At 37.1% G+C, this 23,297-nt stretch overlaps 1 protein-coding gene across 1 annotated transcript in view; it reads left to right on the top strand.

Moving 5' to 3' along the window:
• KNL1 (kinetochore scaffold 1) overlaps positions 1-23,297 on the top strand; it is a 70,114-nt gene that overhangs the window by 28,609 nt on the left and 18,208 nt on the right. Inside the window, 7 exon segments of the mRNA XM_055436912.2 lie at positions 1,035-1,072; positions 5,425-5,477; positions 6,397-11,490; positions 12,942-13,080; positions 13,485-13,552; positions 14,334-14,432; positions 22,678-22,793. Coding sequence (XP_055292887.2) covers positions 1,035-1,072; positions 5,425-5,477; positions 6,397-11,490; positions 12,942-13,080; positions 13,485-13,552; positions 14,334-14,432; positions 22,678-22,793 — 5,607 coding nt within the window.

The following is a 23,297-nucleotide window of genomic DNA, read 5'->3' as shown; positions in this document are numbered from 1 at the left end:
ACTAAGAGGTTGGTTAAATAAATATCAGTTTTACCATGTAATTGATTATAGAGCTGAAATGGAAGGAAAAGATTCTCTGTATATACTTATACAGAAAAATCTCTAGGCCATATTACTCAGGCTTCTCACAGATAAACACTATTGATAATTTTGGATGTCCTTGCAGAAATTTTATATATATATCTAACTACATGTTAGTCTTTAGCTTTTTAAAAAAAAAAAATAAGACAAAAATGCTATCACTTAGTGTCTTGTAGCACTTTCCATGTTGTTACACACAGATCTACCTCAGTCTATTATAATATGCTATATGTCAGCACAAATGTTTAGTCAGCTCCCCTTTGATGGATATTTGGGTTGTTTCATTTTAATTACCTTTTTTTCCTAGAAAATGAGCTGCTTTAAAGGTCATTCTTTCCCCCCAAAATGGGGAATTCCCTGATGTTCAGTGGTTAGGACTCCGTGCTTCCACTGCAGGGGGCATGAGTTCAATCCTTGGTTAAGGACCTAAGATCCTGCAAGCCACAAGACACAGCCGAAAAAAAAAGGAAAGAAAAAGCAAGCAGTGCATGTTAAGCATATTTTTATAGTGTTCTTGATATTTAAATTTATGAAAAAATTTAATGGTAAGTTCCTTTAATTGCCTTGTAATTCTTTCTGCCAGATTAGATGTGCTTAGTTTCTACGTCATGTCCAATTCTTTGAGTCCCTGTGGACTGTAGCCTGCCAGGCTTTTCTGTCAATAGGAGTTTTCAGGCAAGAATACTGAAGTGGGTTGCCATTTCCTTCTTCAGGGGAACTTCCTGACCCAGGGATCAAACCCACATCTCCAGGGGCGTCTCCTGCCTTGGCAGGCGTATTCTTTACCACTGATCTACCTGGGAAGCCCACTTATTAGATGAGTCTTTTTTAAAAGATGTCTTTGGAGTTTTCTGCCAGTCATCCTATGAAAACATTTCACCTTCCCTCCTCTTTCAACTGTCGGGATTCTTGGTAATTGTCTGGAGTAAAGATTTTTTCTTATTAATTTTTAGGAATAAGAATCCAGAAGATAACTACTGTGAGATAACTGGTGAGTATGATCAGAATACTTTTTTTCTTATCATGTGTTTTTCTCTTCATCTAGATTCCTTAAAAAGTAATATTTAAAAGTACCATGAACAAAAAATATAGAGGAAGTGTTGATCTTTACACAAGCTCTTTAATTTAAAATTTAACAGTTCAGTTCAGTTCAGTTCAGTCGCTCAGTCGTGTCTGACTCTTTGCGACCCCTTGAATCACAGCACGCCAGGCCTCCCTGTCCATCACCAACTCCCGGAGTTCACTCAAACTCATGTCCATCGAGTCGGTGATGCCATCCAGCCATCTCATTCTCTGTCGGCCCCTTCTCCTCCCACCTCCAATCCCTCCCAGCATCAGAGTCTTTTCCAATGAGTCAACTCTTCGCATGAGGTGGCCAAAGTATTGGAGTTTCAGCTTTAGCATCAGTCCTTCCAATGAACACCCAGGATTGATCTCCTCTAGAATGGACTGGTTGGATCTCCTTGCAGTCCAAGGGACTTTCAAGAGTCTTCTCCAGCACCACAGTTCAAAAGCATCAATTCTTCGGCGATCAGCTTTCTTCACAGTCCAACTCTCACACCCATACATGACCACTGGAAAAACCATAGCCTTGACTAGATGGACCTTTCTCTCAAACCTGCTATTCCTCGTTTCTATGTTGAACTCCCACTCATTGTCACTCACTCAAGTCAGGAATTGAGTCATTTTTTAACTTTTCCTTCTTTCCATATATCCTTTTGTCCCTATTCTCTTTCAGTTCTGTCTTTGAAATATCTTGCCTATCTGTTACTTATTCTCTGTACTTCTGCCAGTATTTGAATTCAAATCCTCACTTGAATTCTTTCTTGGACTATTGTATTTAGTTTCTTATACTTCTAATTCATTCTGTGTATTTTGAAATCTTATTGTATTACCTCCCATCCTAAAATTGTTCAAAAGACACTATTTTGCTTACCGGATAAAACCCATACTCCTTAGCATAAACTTAGAAAGCCTTTTATAATTTCACTTGTCTTTTTCTCCAACTTTATCTTCAGCCCTTTACAGGCATATTTTGCTCTTGCATTTTCCCTTATGGTCTTTTTTCTGACGGTGTCCGTTTGTAAATGCTGTTTCCTTTACCTAAAGAGATCTTCCTAATGCAATTTGTCTAACAGTTGTCTCATCTTTCACTTAATTTAGCTTTTCCCTTAGCTTCAGTGCCATTCAGAGTAGCCAGTCCACAAACTGTTACAGTCCATGATAAGAAAGGAACTTGCACTATGGTAGTAAGCTACTGTTTAGTTAGTGACTTTTTTTTTTCTTAGTAAAGCTTTACTGATGAAAGGAATTTTACAGTGGCTGCAAGCTCCTTATATTAAATTAATTGATATTAAGCAGTTCACAGACTGACACCATACATTAAGTGGTACTGGCTTAAATTGAGCCTTCTCTGTCAAAACCAAGCAGTTAGTTAGTCTGATGTGTGCTCTCAAAATACCCTTTTTATTTTTCAGTCTATTGTAGAATTTATCATATTGTATTTTAGGTATTTACTTTTGGCTCTTTTATTAATCTAGAAATTCTTTGAGTTTAGAAACTTTGTCTTGTTTTTTTGTGCTTTGGCATGTAGTTGAGTTTTGGGGCACATATATGTTCTGAATCAATATTTGTTAAATAAATGACAAGAATGCAAGCTTGATATGTAAATAAGATTTTAATAGAAATCCCATAATTACTTCATTATATTCAGTCATGATTACCTTAAACTATTGAAAATATTCTAAAGATTTTTCTTAAACGTATTTTGAGATATATATTTCTTGTTTTATTATAGCATCTTCAGTCACTTCCTTGTTTCCAAAGTCCAATTTGTTCCCCAGAACTTTATATTTCAGTTCTAAAGTGTCTTGAATCTAATCTCTTATTTCTGTTCTTACTGTCTGTTGCCCTAATACAAGTTTAACTCCCTACAGTGTTATATCTGAACTATTAGAGTAGCTTCCTCATTGGTTCATCTTCTCTTGAATCTATTTTCTTCTCTTGAATTATTTTTATAAAATGCACATCTCATCTGGGAACATCTAGATTCCTTAGCATAGAATAAAAGATGCTCAAAATCTTACCCTAACAGGGACTTCCTTGGTACTCCATGTTCCCAGTGCAGGAGGCCCAGGTTTGATCTCTAGTCAGAAAATTAGGTCCCACATACTGCAAAAAAGATCATGTGTTCCATAACTAAGACCCAGTGGAGCCAAATACATACATTTTTTTAAAATAAAAATCTTACCCTAACATTTCAGTCTTAGCAGTTGGTACTCTTTAGTGTGTAACTTCTACTATCCAAGAAATAAAAATGGAGACGTGAAGGAAGAAAAAAATTAATCTATACTTTCCATCTTTAGAATTCCACCTTTAAAAATTTCTACCACATTCTAAAAGTATTTCAGTATGCAGAGAATACAGTAATCACTGATCTGTCTGTTTCTAAAGTGGGACAATTTGAAAGTCTCAGTGAAATTTAATACCTAGGTCTTTAGGAAGGACTTCAGTTCAGTTCAGTTGCTCAGTTGTGTCTGACTCTTTGCGACCCCATAAATCAAGCATGCCAGGCCTCCCTGTCCATCACCAACTCCTGGAGTTCACTCAAACTTATGTCCATCCAGCCATCTCATTCTCTGTCATCCCCTTCTGCTCCTGCCCCCAGTCCCTCCCAGCATCAGAGTCTTTTCTATCGAGTCAACTCGTCGCATGAGGTGACCAAAGTATTGGAGTTTCAGCTTCAACTTCAGTCCTTCTAATGAACACCCAGGACTGATATCCTTTAGGATGGACTGGTTGGATCTCCTTGCAGTCCAAGGGACTCTCAAGAATCTTCTCCAGCACCACAGTTCAAAAGCATCAATTCTTGGGCGCTCAGCTTTCTTCACAGTCCAGCTCTCACATCCATACATGACCACTGGAAAAACCATAGCCTTGACTAGATGGACCTTGGTTGGCAAAGTAATGTCTCTGCATTTTAAAATGCTATCTAGGTTGGTCATAACTTTCCTTCCAAGGAGTAAGCGTCTTTTAATTTCATGGCTGCAGTCAGCATCTGCAGTGATTTTGGAGCCCAAAAAAATAAAGTCAGCCACTGTTTCCACTGTTTCCCCATCTATTTCCCATGAAGTGATGGGACCAGATGCCATGATCTTAATTTTCTGAATGTTGAGCTTCAAGCCAACTTTTTCACTGTCCTCTTTCACTTTCATCAAGAGGCTTTTTAGTTTCTCTTCACTTTCTGCCATAAGGGTGGTGTCATCTGCACATCTGAGGTTATTGATATTTCTCCCAGCAGTCTTGATTCCAGCTTGTGCTTCTTCCAGCCCAGCGTTCCTCATGATGTACTCTGCATATAAGTTAAATAAGCAGGGTGACAATATACAACCTTGACGTATATTGTTCCAAAATATACGTCCTTTTCCTGTTTGGAACCAGTGTGTTGTTCCATGTCCAGTTCTAACTGTTGCTTCCTGATCTGCATACAGGTTTCTCAAGAGGCAGGTCAGGTGGTCTGGTATTTCCATCTCTTTCAGAATTTTCCACAGTTTATTGTGATCCACACAGTCAAAGGCTTGGGTATAGTCAATAAAGCAGAAAAAGATGTTTTTCTGGAACTCTCTTGCTTTCTCCATGATCCAGCGGATGTTGGCAATTTGATCTCTGGTTCCTCTGCCTTTTCTAAAACCAGCTTGAATGTCTGGAAGTTCACGGTTCACCTATTGCTGAAGCCTGGCTTGGAGAATTTTGAGCATTACTTTACTAGCGTGTGAGATGAGTGCAATTGTGCGGTAGTTTGAGCATTCTTTGGCATTGCCTTTGGGATTGAAATGAAAACTGACCTTTTCCAGTCCTGTGGCCACTGCTGCTGCTGCTGCTGCTAAGTCGCTTCAGTCGTGTCCGACTCTGTGTGACCTCATAGACGGCAGCCGACCAGGCTCCGCCATCCCTGGGATTCTCCAGGCAAGAACACTGGAGTGGGTTGCCATTTCCTTCTCCAATGTGTGAAAGTGAAAAGTGAAAGTGAAGTCGCTCAGTCGTGTCCGACTAGTAGCGACCCCACGGACTGCAGCCAACCAGGCTCCTCTGTCCATGCAATTTTCTAGGCAAGAGTACTGGAGTGGCTTGCCATTGCCTTCTCCGGTGGCCACTGCTGAGTTTTCCAAATTTGCTGGCATATTGAGTGCAGCACTTTCACAGCATCATCTTTCAGGAAAGACTTAGTAACTGAAAAAACTTTAGTAAATACTTGTAACTGATGAAACTCCTACGAATAGAAAAATCAGGCTCTTGGTGATATATACTTTTGTCATGACTATAGTTTTTCTTTTTACTCAATAGGAATGAACACTTTGCTTTGTGCTCCCATTCAGACCCAGATGCCCCAGAGAGAGGTATGAGTTCATTCAAATGCCTTCATATTTTAATTTTGTTTGATAGTTGACTTTTAAAACACAAAAAGTTTAATGTTAATGACATGATTTAGAAATTACTGACCAGAATGGACCAACATAGACTGGAAAAGCTACCTACCTCCAGTTAACTTGTTGTTCAGTCGCTAAGTCGTGTCCAACACTCTGTGACCCCATGAACTACAGCACACCAGGCTTCCCTGTCCTTCACTATCTCCCAGTTAACTAAGTATAGTTAAATCACTTCCAGTTTAAATAATACAGAAATATGTTAATTATATCAGGAATTCTCAAACTTAATGAGGCATGTGAATAATCCTAGAATTTGGCTAAAATATAGATTCTTATCCCCTAGATCTGGGATAGGTCCTGAACTTCTGTACTTCTCTCCCAGGTGATAGTAATGCACTGGTCCACAGACCATATTTTGAGTAGCAGAGTTAGACCATGTCTTTTCAAGTAAAACCACTGCATTCAAGGAAAACTCAACCCCCAAGAACTTAGAGTGTACTATAATTTAGCCATCATGCGCTTATTCCTTCTAAGTTTTTTTTACTTAGAATGTGAATGACCTATCTAATATAATTTTCATTTCAGTTACATTTGGTATTGTCAGTCTTTTTATTTTTTAGTCATTCTAGAGGGTGTATAATTAACCTTAAAATTAATGGTTAATTATAATTAACCTTCAAAAGCTGCAAGTGTTCATAGACTTTAGAAAAAAAATTTTAATAATAAATTACATGCTACTCACCACACCATTGATTCACACAAACCAATATCATGAAACCATCATTTAGGATTGCTTATATAATCTTTCTATATAGTTATAGAATGTTATAAAATACCCTTTTAGAAGTTTTCACTTTATCTGATCTCTTATATTTTGCTTTTGCTGTAGATTTCAATTACAGAATACAGCCATGAAAGGAAACATGCAAATGACCAAACAGTCATCTTTTCAGATGAAAACCAGATGGACCTGACAGCAAGTCACACTGTGATGATTACCAAAGGCCTTTTAGATTGTACCAAAAGTGAAAAGTCCACCAAGATAGATACTACATCATTTCTGGCTAACTTAAAACTCCACACTGAAGATTCAAGAATGAAGAAAGAATTACATTTTTCCGTAGATCAAAACACTTCTTCAGAAAAGAAGATAAATTTCAATGACTTCATAAAAAGATTGAAAATAGGAAAATCAAATGCTTCTCCTTTTACAGGACCTGATAAAGAAAATTCCAAGATGCCTATTCATTGCAAAGAAGCAAATAAGACCACTTCTGTACATCAAATGCATGTATCTCTTGGTGTAGATGAAGATACCAGTAATATTACTAGACTCTTTAGAGAACAAGATGATGGAATGAATTTTACCCAGTGTCATACAACCAGTATTCAGACTTTTGTTCCCACATCCAGAGAGGCCAGCTTAAGGGAATTTAAAGGTGATGATATTACAGTTTATGGCAATGACTTCATGGACTTGACAATTAGCCACACTGTACAGAAGTTACCTTCGGCAGATAATCTGTCTGAAATGGAAAATCAAACTCAGGCTGTCATGATGGATGTTTCAACATGTCATGAAACTAAAGCACTAGAACAGAAGACCGTCTTTGAGGATAAACCGAATGATGCTTTCCAAGACCTTTCCTTACACCCTGAGGGTAACACACATGTGACCAGAAATCATATTACAGGGGCAGAAAGTAAAACAGTCACCCAGGCTACCAACCAGAATATCAGACCATTGGCCATGATCCCAGAATCTAAATGTTCTGGTCCAACTATTCAAGGTGATAAGACATTTTTCTATTCTAGTTGTAATGATGCCATGGAACTGACCAAGTGTCACTCAAGTATGAGAGAGGAGAAAAATTTGGTAAAGCATGACAGTAATTATTCTAAAATGTATCCCAATCCAGATGGCAACTCTCTTCTCAGAGAGAAAACTGTTTATTCAGGAGAAGATAGCATGGACATTACCAAGAGTCACACAGTTAAAATAGATAATCAAATTTTTAAACAAGTTCAGACAAATGTACAGAAAGCAACTGTACCAGTGTCTGAAAAAGAAATGATGATCCAAAATCACATAATTGTGTCAGAGGATTTGGACATAAATGTAAATTGTTGCTCTGTTCCTCTTGTATCTAAGGAAAGATTACAGCAGAGCCCGGAAAATCCTTTATTTATTTCATTAACTGACAAAAGGACTGAAGTCTTCACAGATGAAGATATGGATTTGACCAAAAGTCACACAGTTAATTTAGGAAGTCAGTTTCCTCTTGCATCTTACAATCTGACATCTGAGAATACCAGTAAATCTTACTCTCACAACAAAAACCTTTCAAATGAATGGGAAAAAATGACCAAAGATCATATTGACCTATCCCAACAACAAAACATAATATCTAAGAACCTCCCAGCTAATACCTGGGACAAAGAAAAAAGTCAAGTTTTGAAGATTTCACCCTATCTTGATAAAGATTCTCCTCAGTCACCTGATATTAACCAGGACATAGCAACAAAACATAATATAGTATACTCCAGTGAAGATCTTGACAAACCAGTACCACTGGGAAATAACAGAAACACAATTTCATGTGAGCAAGCTTTGTTTCCTACTACAAAGCCATTATTTTCATCAAGAGGACAGCCTGCCATGAGAAATCATAATGTTGTTAACAGTCAAACAGTAAAATCTGTACTAGGCCAGAATTCTAAACTGCCTGAGTCACTAAGGAAAAGTTTAGGTAATCCCATTCCTGACTGTTCTGACAAGACAGTTATTTGTTCAGAGAAGGAAGAAAATATGGATCTAAGCAAGAGTCACACTGTCATTACTGGATTTGGTCCTTCTGAAGTACTAGAACTAAGTAAGACTAATTTAGAAAACACTAATAGCCGGTTATCAGCAGTAAACAGACAGAAAGCTCTAAGAGTTGAAAACTGTAATGAAAGTCCTATAGAAAAAATAGGAGTGTTTATTTCTAATAGTATCATGGATGTGTTGGAGGACAAAAATGTACAGAAATCTGGAATTCTGAATGGAAAACAAGACGTCAAAATTTGTGGAAGAAAAAGTCTTGGCAGACTAAAAGTTGATAAGACTGTTGTATTTTCAGAGGGAAATGAGAATGATATGGATATCACCAAGAGTTGTACAGTGGAAATAAATCATAGACCTTTACTAGATGAACATGATTCCCATTTGGTGCCTTTGGCAGGAAATTCTAGCACTGTTTTGTATGCATGTGGGCAAGATGACATGGAGGTCACCAGAAGTCACACGACTGCTATAGAATGTAAAACTGTCTCACCAGATAAAACAGCTACTAGGCCTGTGGACAAAACTGTAATGTTTGTAGATAATCATGATGAACTAGAAATGACAAAGTCCCACACTATTTTCATTGACTGCCAAGCAAAGGAGAGATCTGTGCTTCCAGACAGACCTAACTTTGAACTATCCAAAAGAAAAAGCATAGAAAAATCAAAAGTGACCCCTACTTCTACTGAGGAGAGTGTTTTTTCCCCACAAAATGTCAAAAGGGATCATTCAGTCGTAAAAGTCAGCCAGCTAACACTACCAGGGAAGTGGTCTAATCATGGTCCTTTAGAGAAAGCTGAAGCATTTATAGCTGATGATAAGATGGAAGTGTCTAAGTCAACCATTTGGAAAAATGACAGAAATGTACAAAAGCCTGTATTTCTGAATGAACCTCTATCAGGCAAAAATCAGAGAAGGAAAAGCCTTAGACTCAAAAATGACACGACCATTGCATTTTCAAAGAATGATAAAAATGATATGGATGTCACCCAGTGTTGTACAGTAGAAATAAATAACAAAAGTGTCCTGGAAGATAGAGAGGACTCCCATTTGGTGCCTTTGGAAGGAACTACTAATACTGTTCTGTATACATGTGGACAGGATGACATGGAGATCACCAGAAGTCACACGACTGCCTTGGAATATAAACCTCTCTCACCAGATAAAATAACCACTAGGACTACAGACAAAACTCTTATGTTTGTAGATAATCACGGCGATCTGGAAGTTACTAAGTCCCACACTGTATTCATTGATTGTCAAGCCACGGAGAAAATACAAGCGTGCCCTGCATTTGGAATAGCAAAAGGAAAAACCTTGGGTGTTTCTTTTCCACAGGATGGTAATTCTATTCAAGAAGTCACTAAAAAACAAGCACTGGCTGTAGAAAACAAAATCTTTCTTCACAGTGAGCAAAAGCATAATGAGATACCCTTTGTTCCTACTAATACGTTGTCTGGAGGTCAAAGTAAGACAGATGTCAAATTCCATAGCACTTGCGTGGATGAAGAAGTCTTGAAAGTTGTAGGCCAGGCCTATACATTGGAAAAAGCCAAAATTGAAAGCTGTCAGTTAAATAGTACAGATAGAAGAAATGTGGGTTTTACAGGCAGTCCTGCAACTGCTATTTGTGGATCTGGTGATAATTATTCCTGTTTACCTAATGTTACCTCCTTTTTTGGTAATTTGGAGAAGAATGTCATGTCCTTATGTGATAAAGATGAAGATTTAAAAGCCAGTCATTGCCCGGTGCAAAATGATCTTCCTTATGCAAACAATTCAGCCAGTAATGATTATTTGAAATCTGAGGGACTGCCTCTTTCTGCTCATTGCTTGTTAGAGGAGAAAGTTGTTCAAACCAATACCCAAGGACAGTTACAGTGTGTCTCAAAAGTGCTAAAAGATCAAGATCTGATTAGGGAGCCCCCAAATCTAATATCAAATGAAACTTTAGTATATGGTGAAGATTTGGGGGAGATGACTAAACTTAACTCAAAGCCAGTGTCTTTTAAGCTTCCAAGGGATCAAGTGGAGCCCTCTGTTGATAAGGCAGAACACAGTTTAAAGAAGACCTTTGTTGTTGATGATTGTGTTGCTTCTCAGCATCATCTATTAACCCAACTACCTCCATTACCTCAACAAGGACAGAATATTGTCAATAAAAATGAAGCAATATTGTCTAAAGCTGGAAATAATTTAAATATTGTTGGAGGAAATTCCTCTGAACCCACATGTGAAAACGATTCGACAATGCTCTATAATGGGGAACAGTTTACTGCGGCATGTGAAAAAGAACCAAAGAAAAATAGTCAAACAACTAAATGTAATACAGCTATAGATTTCCACAGTAACTCAGCTTTGACTAAGCAAGTTATTCAAACACTTATCAATCCTCGAGAAGCATCAGATCCTGTAATTGCATCCAGTGTTGCAACTTGTAGTAGCGTCAAACAAAATCTGAATAACTTAAATGAAAAAACTGAAGAATTTTTAGATTTCCAACCAGTTCATTTACCACCTTCTCCAGAACAGTTACTTGAATTAGTAAATAAGGCACACAGTGATGTGAGTATAGTGCAAGCTACAGAAATACATAATGCTAACACAGTGTCTAGCAATGTTAAAGATGATAGAGATGAAGAAAATAAAATTCCACGTAATGGAGCTGAAACCACCTCTGTACCATTAATGACAACTGTAAAAGATAAAATGAAGAGATGTCCTTTGGGAATATTTTTACCCAGATTACCAAACAAAAGAAATTGTAGTGTCACTGGTATTGATGACCTGAAGCAGGTTCCAGCAGACACAACTGATTTAAATCACTTAGAAACTCAGCCGGTTTCCAGTAAGGATTCAGGCATTGGAATTGTTACAGCTAAACTGAACTTAAGTCCATCTCAATATATAAATGAGGAAAATCTCCCTGTATATCCTGGTGAGATTAATTCCTCAGACTCTATCAGTATAGATACTGAGGAAAAGGCTTTGACTGAGACATACCAAAAAGAGACTTCACCCTCTGAAAATAAAATGGAAGAAACCTGCAATAGCCAAAAAAGAACCTGGGTACAAGAAGATGATGATGATATTCAGAATGAGAAAAAAATCAGAAAAAATGAAATTGGGTTTAGTGATACTGCACAAGATCAGGAGGTAAGCCCTGTCTTGAACTAAGAAATGTTCTTGATTGTCTTCTTTTAAATTATGAGTATTCTTGAATTTTAATTTTAGTGTTAGGTAAGCAGGAATTGATTATTTCCAGTTATAGGCCTGGAGAAATATTCCTGTATAAAATCTTAAAGAAATTAATTGACTAGCAGGTAGACTTAAACACAGTTTGAAGTGACAAATAAATGGTCACAAAAAATGAAATGGGAAGTAGAAAAAATTAATATTGTGTAATTCTAAATATTCTGTCACTTCTAGTGATTTGTCATTGTGACTTTGCATATGAAAATCTCTAGGCAGGGTACATGGAGTTTGATAAGTCATCTCAGTGTTAAAATGTTTGGAGGGTAAAAAGATTTATTATGCAGACTGCATAAAGAAAAGATAGACTGAATTTTCTTGACTAATGAAAATACATAGAAGCTGAGAGTCCATTTCTTTCGAGGATGGGAGAATGCCTAGATCAAACCAAGTACCTCAAAGTGAAGTAAGATTTTGTGTTTATTTAAAAAACACTGATTTGGATAACTTGGGGAGAATACAGGCTTCCCTGGTAGCTCAGCTGGTAAAGAATCCTTCTGCAATGCAGGAGACCCCTATTTGATTCGATTCCTGAGTCAGGAATATTCCCTGGAGGAGGGATAGACTACCTACTCCAGTATTCATGGACTTGTCATTTAAACTGAGTTTTATAAGTGAAGAAATAAAGATTAGAAAGTATCATAGGTTCATAGAAACAAAGTTTAAATTCTGTTAAAAAGTTTGTAAGTAAGCATAGAAGATTATTTCAGTTAGATGAAAATGGCAGATAGAAGATGGTTTCAGATAGATGAAAATGACAGTTAAGCCTGTAAAGTAAAATAGTTAAAATGGTAAAACCAGGACCATGTGACTTATTTGACTTCAACCAAAGGAGTCTTGGTCATCTGGGGAAGGAAATACTAAAGCGTAGAAATAAATTTTTTCTCTGTACTCTAAACAGGACTATCTTGTATAGTCAGTATTCTCTTCTGTTTTCTATAGTGTGGTAGCCCTGACCCTGGTGTCTAGTAGATGAATAACTGGATAGGTCAACATTTGGTAGCTCATAGGATCTGGGCTGCTGTCTATGGGGTCGCACAGAGTCGGACATGACTGAAGCGACTTAGCAGCAGCAGCAGCAGGATCTGGTTATAACCTGGATACCGCTGAGAAACAATTTTCTTGTATAGTATAATGCATAATGTTATTGCATTATATTTTTAAATAAAATTACTTTGAACTTTAAAATCCTACTAAGCTGCTTGTTACTTATTCTAATTCTTTAATAAAGTATTTTATATGATTACAGATAAATTTTATGTTAGAAGTATTTCTCTTAGCATTCAGCATTTAGTCATTATAATTAATAGTGTCATAACTTTACTCTTATGATGTTCCTGTATTGATGATTTCAGATTTCTGATCTCCACGCTGAAGGAGATATGGATAAAAATGCTAACAGTGTATTGATAAAAAGCCTGAGCAGAACCCCATCTAGTTGTAGCAGTTCTCTGGATTCAATCAAGGCTGATGGGACCTCTCTGGACTTAAGCAGTAAGATTTTAATGATGGCTAAATAAGAGAAATCATCTGTTACTTGACTAATAATACATGTATTTCAGTTCAGGAGGCATTTGAAATTTGTATAAGCTTTTTGGGAGTTATAAATAGTTGATAAGTAAAATAATATTTAGTTTATTTTTAATTCTTAGTTGTTTTAATAAATTGAGAAGTGTTATATTACAAGAGTGATTTTCTTCAGAAGCTTAAAATTAGTAGAAAAACATATATGGAGCCTTAAAACTAATATACTTTACCCTACAAATGACTGTTTTCCCAGAGGGATCCTAGCAGATATCTTCCAGAGCATGAACCACACATAAACCTGAACAATAATTTAAAATTAAGTTTACAATTTAATTTAACTTGTTCATCACTTGAATTTGCTTTACTTTTAGCACAGCTTGGTAGTCAAATAGAATCACAGTTTCTCAGAGATACCGTTTGTGAAGAGAACTTGAAGGAGGTATGAAAGTATTTCTCATTTCTTTTTAATAATTTTATTTATTTATTTTTTTGACTGTGCTGGGTCATCTTTGTGTGGGCTTTTTTCTAGTTGTGGCAAGCAGGGGCTACTCTGGTTGTGGTGCATGGGCTTCTCACTGTGGTGGTCTCTCTTGTTGAGGAGCACAGGCTCTAGGACGTGCAGGCTTCAGTAGTTGTGGCACGTGGACTCAGTAGTTGCAGTTTGTGGGCTGTAGAGCACAGGCTAATTAGTTGTGGCACGTGGGCATAGTTGCTTTGCAGCATGTGGGATCGTCTCGGATCGGGGATCTAACCTGTGTCTCCTGCGTTAGTAGGAGGATTCTTTACCACTGAGCCACCAGGGAAGCCCCTATTTCTCAAATGCAACTGATTTCCTTATTTTGTTTTCTCTTGTTTAATTTTTTGAATTATGAAATATTTCAAATATACAGAAGAATAGTTTTCTTTTTTTTTTTGTTAAGGACAGGACATGGCAATTATGTGGAGTAGAATCACAATTGGAAGACCTACGTTTTGTTGCTTCCCCCCCCAATTTTACTATTACTGAATAAACTTAAGAAATAATATTAGATGAAATCTGCTTGTGTATAGCCTAAATCAGAATAATATTTACACAAATATGCAAAGTACTTTAAGCTATGTAGAAACAAAGGAGGTGGTTCTAGTCAAAATTGCTCGTACAAACTTTGAGTAGTGGTCAAAGTTTGAGCAGTGGTCAAGTTTTACCTTGAATGGTCATGCAGACTTTTTTCTTTCCTCAGAAACTCAAAGATGGAAGAATAACAATAAAGGAGTTCTTCATACTTCTTCAGGTCCATATTCTGATACAGAAACCCCGACAGAGCAATCTTCCAGCCAAAGTAAGTACAATTTCCTGGCAAAATAGTCATCTCAGTTAAAATATATTATGATTGTTTACTAAACTGTATCAAAGCAAGTGTTTATTAAAAAACAAAAAAAGAATCTAAGGAAGCAAATTTTCCTACAGAAAATTTTGCTATAGAAGGTACATTTGGGGTTAGCATAAAAATTGAGTTTTTAAAAAATACAAATTTTGAAAAGGTGGAGTTTTTTTTTTTCATTTCTTGCCATCTGTTTTGTTTTTTATACTTTTCCCTGAACATATGTTTTCCCCTATTATTATAAAAACCCAAGTATAGCTGATGTTTTAATAAACATTTCTCAATATCAAAAATATTTAAAATCATAGAATACTTAAATAATGCAACCAAGAAACTTAGTTTAAAAGATTAATAGAAAACTCATTTCCATAAAAAATTACATAGTATTTTTTTTAACTTAAGTCTGTTGAACATTTACAAAAATTAGGTATGTTCTTGATCACAAAGAAAAACATGAGAAATTGAAAAATGGAGATTTCATAGACATCATCTGATCTTAATCCAATAAAATTAGAACTATTAAAAACACAAACATCTTGGAAATTAAGAAACACATTTCTAGATTATTCATATCAAAGAGGAAAACAAAACTATTTAGAAAGCAAAGGAGAACAGTCTATGGGATATACAACAGAACACACACTTAGCAGGAAATTAAAAGACTCAGATATCATTGTTATAGAAGAGAATCTAAAAATAAAGGACTTTTTAATACTTTAAGAAATTGGAAAATTAACAATAAAATGATGTCCATAAAAAAGGTAGGAAGACAGAATTCAGGTAAATAGTAAATTAATAAAATAGAAAACAAATACTAGTAGAAAAGATAACAGATCTGAAAATTGGTACTTTGGGGGAATTCCCTGGTAGTCCAGTGGTTAGGACTCTTGTGTGCTCTCTGCCAAGGGTTTGGGTTCCATCTCTTGTCAGAGAGCTAAAATGAAGCATTTAGTGCTTCATTTATTAGTGTAATGCAGCTAATAAAATAAAAACTGGTACTTTGAAAAGACAATTTAAAAAACTCTTAAAGAGCTTAATTAAGTCAAAGGAAGACTTCTCCCTGTGGTCCAGTGTATAAGAATCCCCCTTGCAATGTAATGGACACCCGTTCAATCCCTGGTCTGGAAAGATCCCATGTGCCTCAGGGCATCGGAGCCCCTGCGATGGAACTACTCTTGAGAAGCACTACTTTAGGTCTTCCCTGGTGGCTCAGAGGTTAAAGCGTTTGCCCGCAATGTGGGAGACCTGGGTTCGATCCCTGGGTCAGGAAGATCCCCTGGAGAAGGAAATGGCAACCCACTCCAGTATTCTTGCCTGGAGAATCCCATGGATGGAGGAGCCTGGTGGGCTACAGTCCATGGGGTCGCAAAGAGTCGGACACGACTGAGCGACTTCACTTTCCTTTCACTTTCTAGAGCCCATGAACCATAACTGCTGAGCCCATGTGCTAAAACTACTGAAGCCCATTAACCTTGAGCCCTTGCTCCCCAACAAGAGAAGGAAGCCACTGCAATGAGAAGTCCATACTCGACAACTGGAGAAAGCCTGTGTGCAGCAGCAAAAACACAACACAGCCAAAAATAAATCTAAGAAAACGGGTGAGATAGAAAGCTAAAATACATATGATTGAGAAAGACGCGTCCACAGATTAAAGGAAAGATTAAAATAATTTTTTTTAATCCTTCAACTGTGATGACAACTTTTAAGACCTAGGTGATTTTTTAGAAAAATACAAATTACCGAAATTAACCCAAGAACTGGATAACTCTCATTAGTTAATGAGAGTTGAATATTTGTTTTGGTTTGCAGGATCTTAGTTCCCTGACCAGGGATTGAATTCATACCCTTTGCCATGAAAGTGAGGAGTCCTAACCACTGGACCACCAGGAAATTCCCAACATTGAAATTTTTAGTTTGCACTTTACTATTAAAATTGTCACTAGGCCCAGATGACTTCTAACTTTTAAAGAATAGACCCACACATTTATGACTATTTGGTTTATGACAAAGATGCCCCTGTAGAATAGTGGCCTTTTCTATAAATGGTGTTGAATCAGTTGGCTATCTATAGGAAAAAAAGGGAACCTTGATCCATACTTCACATTATACATAAAAAAATCAATCCTATACAACACCAAAGCACAAGTGCCAAACTTAAAAATTGAACTTCATCAAAATTTGAAACTTGTGTGCTGCAAACGATACCATCAAGAAAGGGCAAACACAACCCACAGAACAGGAGAAAGCATTTGCAAATCATACATCTTAGCCTTATATCCCGAATATTTAAAGAACTCTTACAACTCAAAAAAATAACCCAATTAGGGACTTGCCTGGTGGTCCAGTGGCTAAGGCTCAGCACTCCAAACTCAGGGGGCCTGGGTTAAATCCCATGTCAGGGAACTAAAACCCATGTGCTGCAATTAAGACCCAGTGCAGCCAAATAAATAAAAATATTTTTTTTAAAAGAAAGATAACCCAAGTAAAAAATATCAAAGGATCAGAATAGACATTTCTCCAGAGAAGATATGTGAATGGCCAATTAGCAAAATAGCGATAAAGGAAGTATAAATTAAAATAAGTTACCACTTCACACCCACTAGGATGCCTGTAGCCAAAAAGACAAAATAACAAGTGCTGGCAAGGATATGAAGAGGCTGGAATTTTCATACATTGTTGGTAGACTTGTAAAATGGTGTAGCCACTTTGAAAGAGCTGGATATTTCCTCAAAAAGTTAAACAGAACTATTATATGATCCACCAATTCCAATTCTAGGTATTTACTTAAGAGAATCTAATATATACCTCTACACAAAAACTGGTACATGAACATTATTCATAATAGCCAAAAAGTGAACTGATTAGTGGTTACTTGAGGCTAAGATAGGGGTGGAGGAGAAAGGAATGACAGTCAATGGGTACAGGGTTTCTTTTAGAGGAATGAAAGTGCTCTAAAATTAGCTGGTGATGATGTTGCACAACCTTGTGAATATATTTTAAAAATCATTTAATCGCATACTTAGTGAATTATATGGTGTGTAAATTAAATCTCAATAAAGCTGTTTAGAAAGAAATCAATTACAGGAGGATTGATATCTAAAGGTGAAAAGTAAATCAAAGATAGAAAGGAGAAAGATACTCATGCATCTTTTGGGTCCCCAACCTCATTATTCTCATCACCATAATAGTGTCCCTTCCCTGTAGAATCCCGTCACCTCAGCTGCAGATGGGAAATAGAAACGTGTCTAGGTATGTATCTAGAGTCTTGGGAAATGCAGAAACAGTGCCAGGGGCCAGAGAAAGCAAAGGGGAAGCGTAGGAACAGAAAGGTTGCTGGCAGTGTAGAAGAGTGGAGGATATCTGGGAAGCTAATCTTTGAGGGATGAATCAAGGGAATATTAGTATGAATTAGTATGATTCTTCCCCTTTGGTCTCAGGCTTTGTAGAGGTCAGGAAAGGCAGTGTTAGGGAAGTATATCTGGGAAAAAACCATCAAGAGGGTAAGACAAATCAACGATACTTCAGTAAAATTAAAAAAAAAAAAAGATGGTAGGGATAGTTCATGCTATCGTAGGAAAAAAATCCCAAAGTAGGGACTTCCCTGGCAGTCCAGTATTTAAGACTCCATGCTTCCAGTGCAGGAGGCACAGGTTCCATCTCTGGTTGGGGAACTAAGATCACACATGCTATGTGGTGCAGCCAAAAAAAGTATTAAAAAAAAAAAAATCCCAAAGTAGAGAAGGGCCAAAGAAATGGGTAATGTATGGGCTGTGGAAAAGGAGGTTCACAACTATGGGCATCTGTTACAGGATTTAGATGACCATGAGTATCCCTTAGGGTAGAATTGGGGAGGCATTCTTGAGGCAGACAGGGAGGTGTATGTTTGGCACCCATGTGTGTGTGCAGTTGCAGGAGTTCAGCTGGTAGCACCAGCTAAAGATACTGTGTAGAGATACCATATTGCTATATTGTGTAAGAAGAACTAATAACAGTATTGTAGATCAGTTATATTTCAAAAACAAACAAACTCATAAAAAATGAGATCAGATTTGTGGTTTACCAGAGGTGGGGATGAGGAGAGGGGGAATTGGATCAAGGCAGTCAAAAGGTACAAACTTCAAATTATAAGGTAAATAAGCACTAGGGATGTAAAGTACAGCATGATAAATATAATTAACACAGTTGTATGTTGTATATGAAAGTTGTTAAGAGAGCAAATCCTAAGAGTTCTCATCACAAGGAAAATTGTTTTTCTATTTCTTTAATTTTGTATCTGTATGAAGTGATCATTCAGTCAGTTCACTCACTCAATCATGTCCGACTCTTTGCAACCCAGGGACTGCAGCACACCAGACTTCCCTGTCCATCACCAACTCCCGGAGCTTACTCAAACTCATGTCCATTCAGTTGGTGATGCCATTCAACTATCTTATCCTCTGTCGTCCCCTTCTCCTCCCATCTTCAGTCTTTCACAGCATCAGGGTCTTTTCCAATGAGTCAGTTCTTTGCCTCAGGTGGCCAAAGTATTGGAGTTTCAGCTTCAGCATCAGTCCTTTCAATGAATATTCAGGACTGATTTCCTTTAGGATGGACTGGTTGGATCTGCTTACAGTCCAAGGGACTCTCAGGAGTCTTCTCCAACACCATAGTTCAAAAGCATCAATTCTTCTGCGTTCAGCTTTCTTTAAAGTCCAACTCTCACATCCATACATGACTACTGGAAAAACCATATTTTTGACTAGACAGACTTTTGTTGGCAAAGTAATGTCTTTGCTTTTTAATATGCTGTCTAGGTTGGAGAAGGCAATGGCACCCCAGTCCAGTACTCTTGCCTGGAAAATCCCATGGACAGAGGAGCCTGTTGGGCTGCAGTCCATGGGGTCGCTAAGAGTCGGGCACGACTGAGCAACTTCACTTTCACTTTTCACTTTCATGCATTGGAGAAGGAAATGACAACTTACTCCAATATTCTTGCTTGGAGAATCCCAGGGACAGAGGAGCCTAGTGGGCTGCCATCTATGGGGTAGCACAGAGCCGGACATGACTGAAGCGACTTAGCAGCAGCAGCAGCAGCAGGTTGACCATAGCTTTTCTTCCAAGAAGCAAGCGTCTTTTAATTTCGTGGCTGTAGCTCCCAAAAAAAATCTCTCACTGTTTCCATTATTTCCCCATCTATTTGCCATGAAGTGATGGGCCCAGATGCCATGATCTTAGTTTTCTGAATGTTGAGTTCTAAGCCAGCTTTTTCAGTCTCGTCTTTCACCTTCATCAAGAGGCTCTTTAGTTCTTCACTTTCTGCCATAAGGGTGGTCATCTGCATATCTGAGGTTATTGATATTTCTCCCTGCAATCTTAATTTCAGCTTGTGCTTCATCCAGCCTGGCATTTCGCATGATGTACTCTACCTATAAGTTAAATAAGCTGGGTGACAGTATACAGCCTTGATGTACTAGTTCCCGATTTGGATGGTCCCATGTCTATTGTTCCATGTGATAGATATTCATTAAACTTGTGATAATCATTTCATGTTGTATGTAAGTCAAATCATTATACTGTAAATCTTAAACTTACACAGTGCTATATGTCAGTTATATTTCAATAAAACTGAGAGAAAAGGTTCTATGTTAGTGCCCCATGACCTCCTGCATGGGCAAGGAGCGTTTCATACCAAAATACTCCCTTTCAGTGCAGTTGTGGAACTATTGCAGGTACCCTTACCAGGCCTGAAATATCTAAGAGCTGATAGTACATAAATTGGGCACTTAATCAAAATGGATAAGGCAAGGGAAGGGGGTGACTTGTGCATGTAGTCCTGGACACAAGGAGCAGCAGTTTAACCCATGTATTGCATTATAGCATAGGCAGTGGCATTCAGTTGTATCCACAGTGCATAAGCCTGATATCCTTTTCATTTGGCATTCCTGTGAATCTCTGGGAACATAGTCCTGTGTTTCACTTTGTGGTTATTAAGGTTCAAGAGAAACCTTACTCTTTAAAGAAAAAAAACTTAGCTGTTATAGGAATTTTCAAACATATACAAAAGTAGATAATAGTTTAATGAACTTCTCATGTATCTATCACCAAACTTCAAAAATTATCAACTTCTGGGACTTCCCTGGCAGTCCAATGGTTAAGACTTAGCCTTCCAATGCAGGGAGTACAAGTTTGTTCCCTGGTTGGGTAGCTAAGATCCCACATGCCTCAGGGCCAGAAAAACAAAACATAAAACAAAAGCAATGTTGTAACAAATTCAATAAACACTTGAAAAAATTTATCAACCCTTGTCTCTGTGTTTCCCTACCTCCCCATCCTGTTATTTTGAAGGAAATCCCAGGTGTCATTAATTTATCTGTATTTCAGTATGTATCCCTAAAAAGATGAGGACTCTTTAAACTATATCCAAATATGATAATCTTATCTTTAAGTGATTAATTATTCAGTCAGTATTTTATTTCCCTGATTGTCTGCATTATTTTCCAGTTTGTTAAACTGCAACCCAAATGAAATTGATAGCTCTTTCTTAATTATCTTTTAAAGTATAAGGTCCCCTTCCATAACCCTCTCTCCCCCCATCTCCCTTCTCTCTCCCTCTTTTTTTTTTTTTGAGGAAACCAGGTTTTTCCATACTCTGCTAAGTATGTGTTTTGCCCATTATGAATACCCTAACTTTCATTTTAACATGTCCATCTGTCCTTTGTATTTTCTGTAAATCGGCAGAGGCTTTATCAGATGACATGTTTTTGTTTTCCAAGTTTACTTTATACTTGTCCTTCCATCAGGAGTTAACGTCTGGTGATCATCACCATTAAGTTATCGTTATCTAGATCTAGCAATTTATTAGGAGTTGTAGTGATATCGTAATTTTCTTCATTTTTTCATATTACGTCCAAATACTTATGTTAAAAAAAATTCCTTTATCAAGTATTTGGCTCTTATATGAAAGACAGTCAGCCATTTTCCCAAGGAGGCCTGATTTCTTTGAGAAGTATAGAGCTTTGATTTTTCTTTTTAAATTTAGCCTTAAAACTACTTTTTAAGAAAGAGAGTCATCATCAGTAATCATTGCCTTTAGCACCTTTTTACACTTTGACAACATGTTAGAAAATTAGTTACAGATAGAGAAATGAAATTAAAACCTCATTTGTATTTCCTTTTATCAACTGAAAGGAGAGAATGAGAGGAAACTAAAGTTTGTTAGATTATTTAGCAGGCCCTGAGCTTTCATACCTTTTTAAAAAATTTTACTTTGATCTTAAGAGGTTGGTCAATATTGTGCCCATTTTATAGATGAGGTCAAAACTTAGAAAGCTAAAATGACTTATTCTGTGCCACAATGCCTATGAATAATGGACGTTTGTAGGGTTTTCTTTGGATTTTATGTGTAATAGGCTAACTTGGTTTTTCCAACACTGCATTAGGGACATCAGAAAGTCATTGGGTTAGAGCTATAAGACATTTTTAAAATGTCCAGAAGACATTATAAGACATTTTAAAAAATAACCAGATTTTTACTGCTTCATTTATGTATGCCAGAAAAGTCTAAACCTGGGATAGAAGTAAGGATCAGGGCTGGTGAATGATAATAGAAAAGAATAATCTTGGAAATTGGCATCTTTTTTTTTTCTTTCAATAAAGAGGTTTCTTATAAGTTTGAATTTTCAGATATTTATAGTTTTAAAACAATGTGTAAAACTCAAACAGGGGCTCTGTATCAATCTAAAGGGGTGGGATAGGGTGGGAGATGGAAGAGAGGTTCAAAAGCGAGGGGATATATGTATACCTATGGCCGATTCATGTTGAGGTTTGACAAAAAACAACAAAATTCTACAAAGCAATTATCCTTCAATAAAAAAGTGAATTAAAAAAAGCAATGTATAACCATTTCTCTCTCCCACCCAGGTTTACTGAGGTGTTTATGCAAATAATGCATAAACATTTTCAAATCATTTTTAAGCCTATGTGTGGAACTTCCACAGTTCCTCTAAACATCTGTGGGAAATGGACTTTGATGTCAGAGACTTTATTTCAAATTCCAACTGTAGCTTACTAGGTATATGAATTTAAAGTTTTCCATTTTTCCTTTGTAGAACTTGTAAAAGTAAGCACTCACGTCTCAAGCACTGTTTGAGACTGTTAACAGTCCTTGCACATGGTTTGGTCCTCAAAATACCAGTTTTAAGGGATTTTTTTTTTTTCTTTTCAGTTTACTGTAAATACATCACCTGTTCTGGAAGATCTGATGTTAAGTCAATATGTTTACCGACCCAAGATACAGATTTATAAAGAAGATTGTGAAGCTCTTCGCCGGAAGATTGAAGAGTATGAAAGTTTCCATTTTTTGTGTGTTTTGTTGGATGGGTGAATAATCTGTGTGACAAGATTTTGATTAGAATAACACTGGCATAGGAAAAGCTGAGCGCATTAATTGGCAGTGTAATATAGTATATGGGAAAGAATTTCGGGTTTGTAGTCAGATGGAGGTTCAACTCTTGGCTACTTATGTAAGTTATTTAACATTCATTTTCACATTCATCAATTGAGGATAATAATACCTACTTAGTAGTGTAGAAGTAGTGTATATAATGAGCAGTAAAAATAGTATATATAGGAAGTTTGCATGCCATTCTTAGCAAAGAGTATGTCCTTATTCCCAGTGGCTCAGTGGTAAAGAATCCACCTACCAAGCAGGAGATGCAGGTTTAATCCCTGGGTGGGGAAGATCCCCTGGAGAAGGAAATAGCAACCCGCTCCAGTATTCTTTCCTGGAGAATTCCATGAACAAAGGAGCCTGGCAGGCTATAGTCCATGGGGTCACAAAAGAGT

Source organism: Moschus berezovskii, chromosome 9 (assembly GCF_049115385.1).
Source record: "Moschus berezovskii isolate FMDL1 chromosome 9, NW_MosBer_1.0, whole genome shotgun sequence".
In the NCBI taxonomy this organism is placed as follows: Eukaryota; Metazoa; Chordata; class Mammalia; order Artiodactyla; family Moschidae; genus Moschus; species Moschus berezovskii.
Note: the sequence above shows the minus strand (reverse complement) of the source record. Positions and strands in the feature narration are given on the sequence as shown.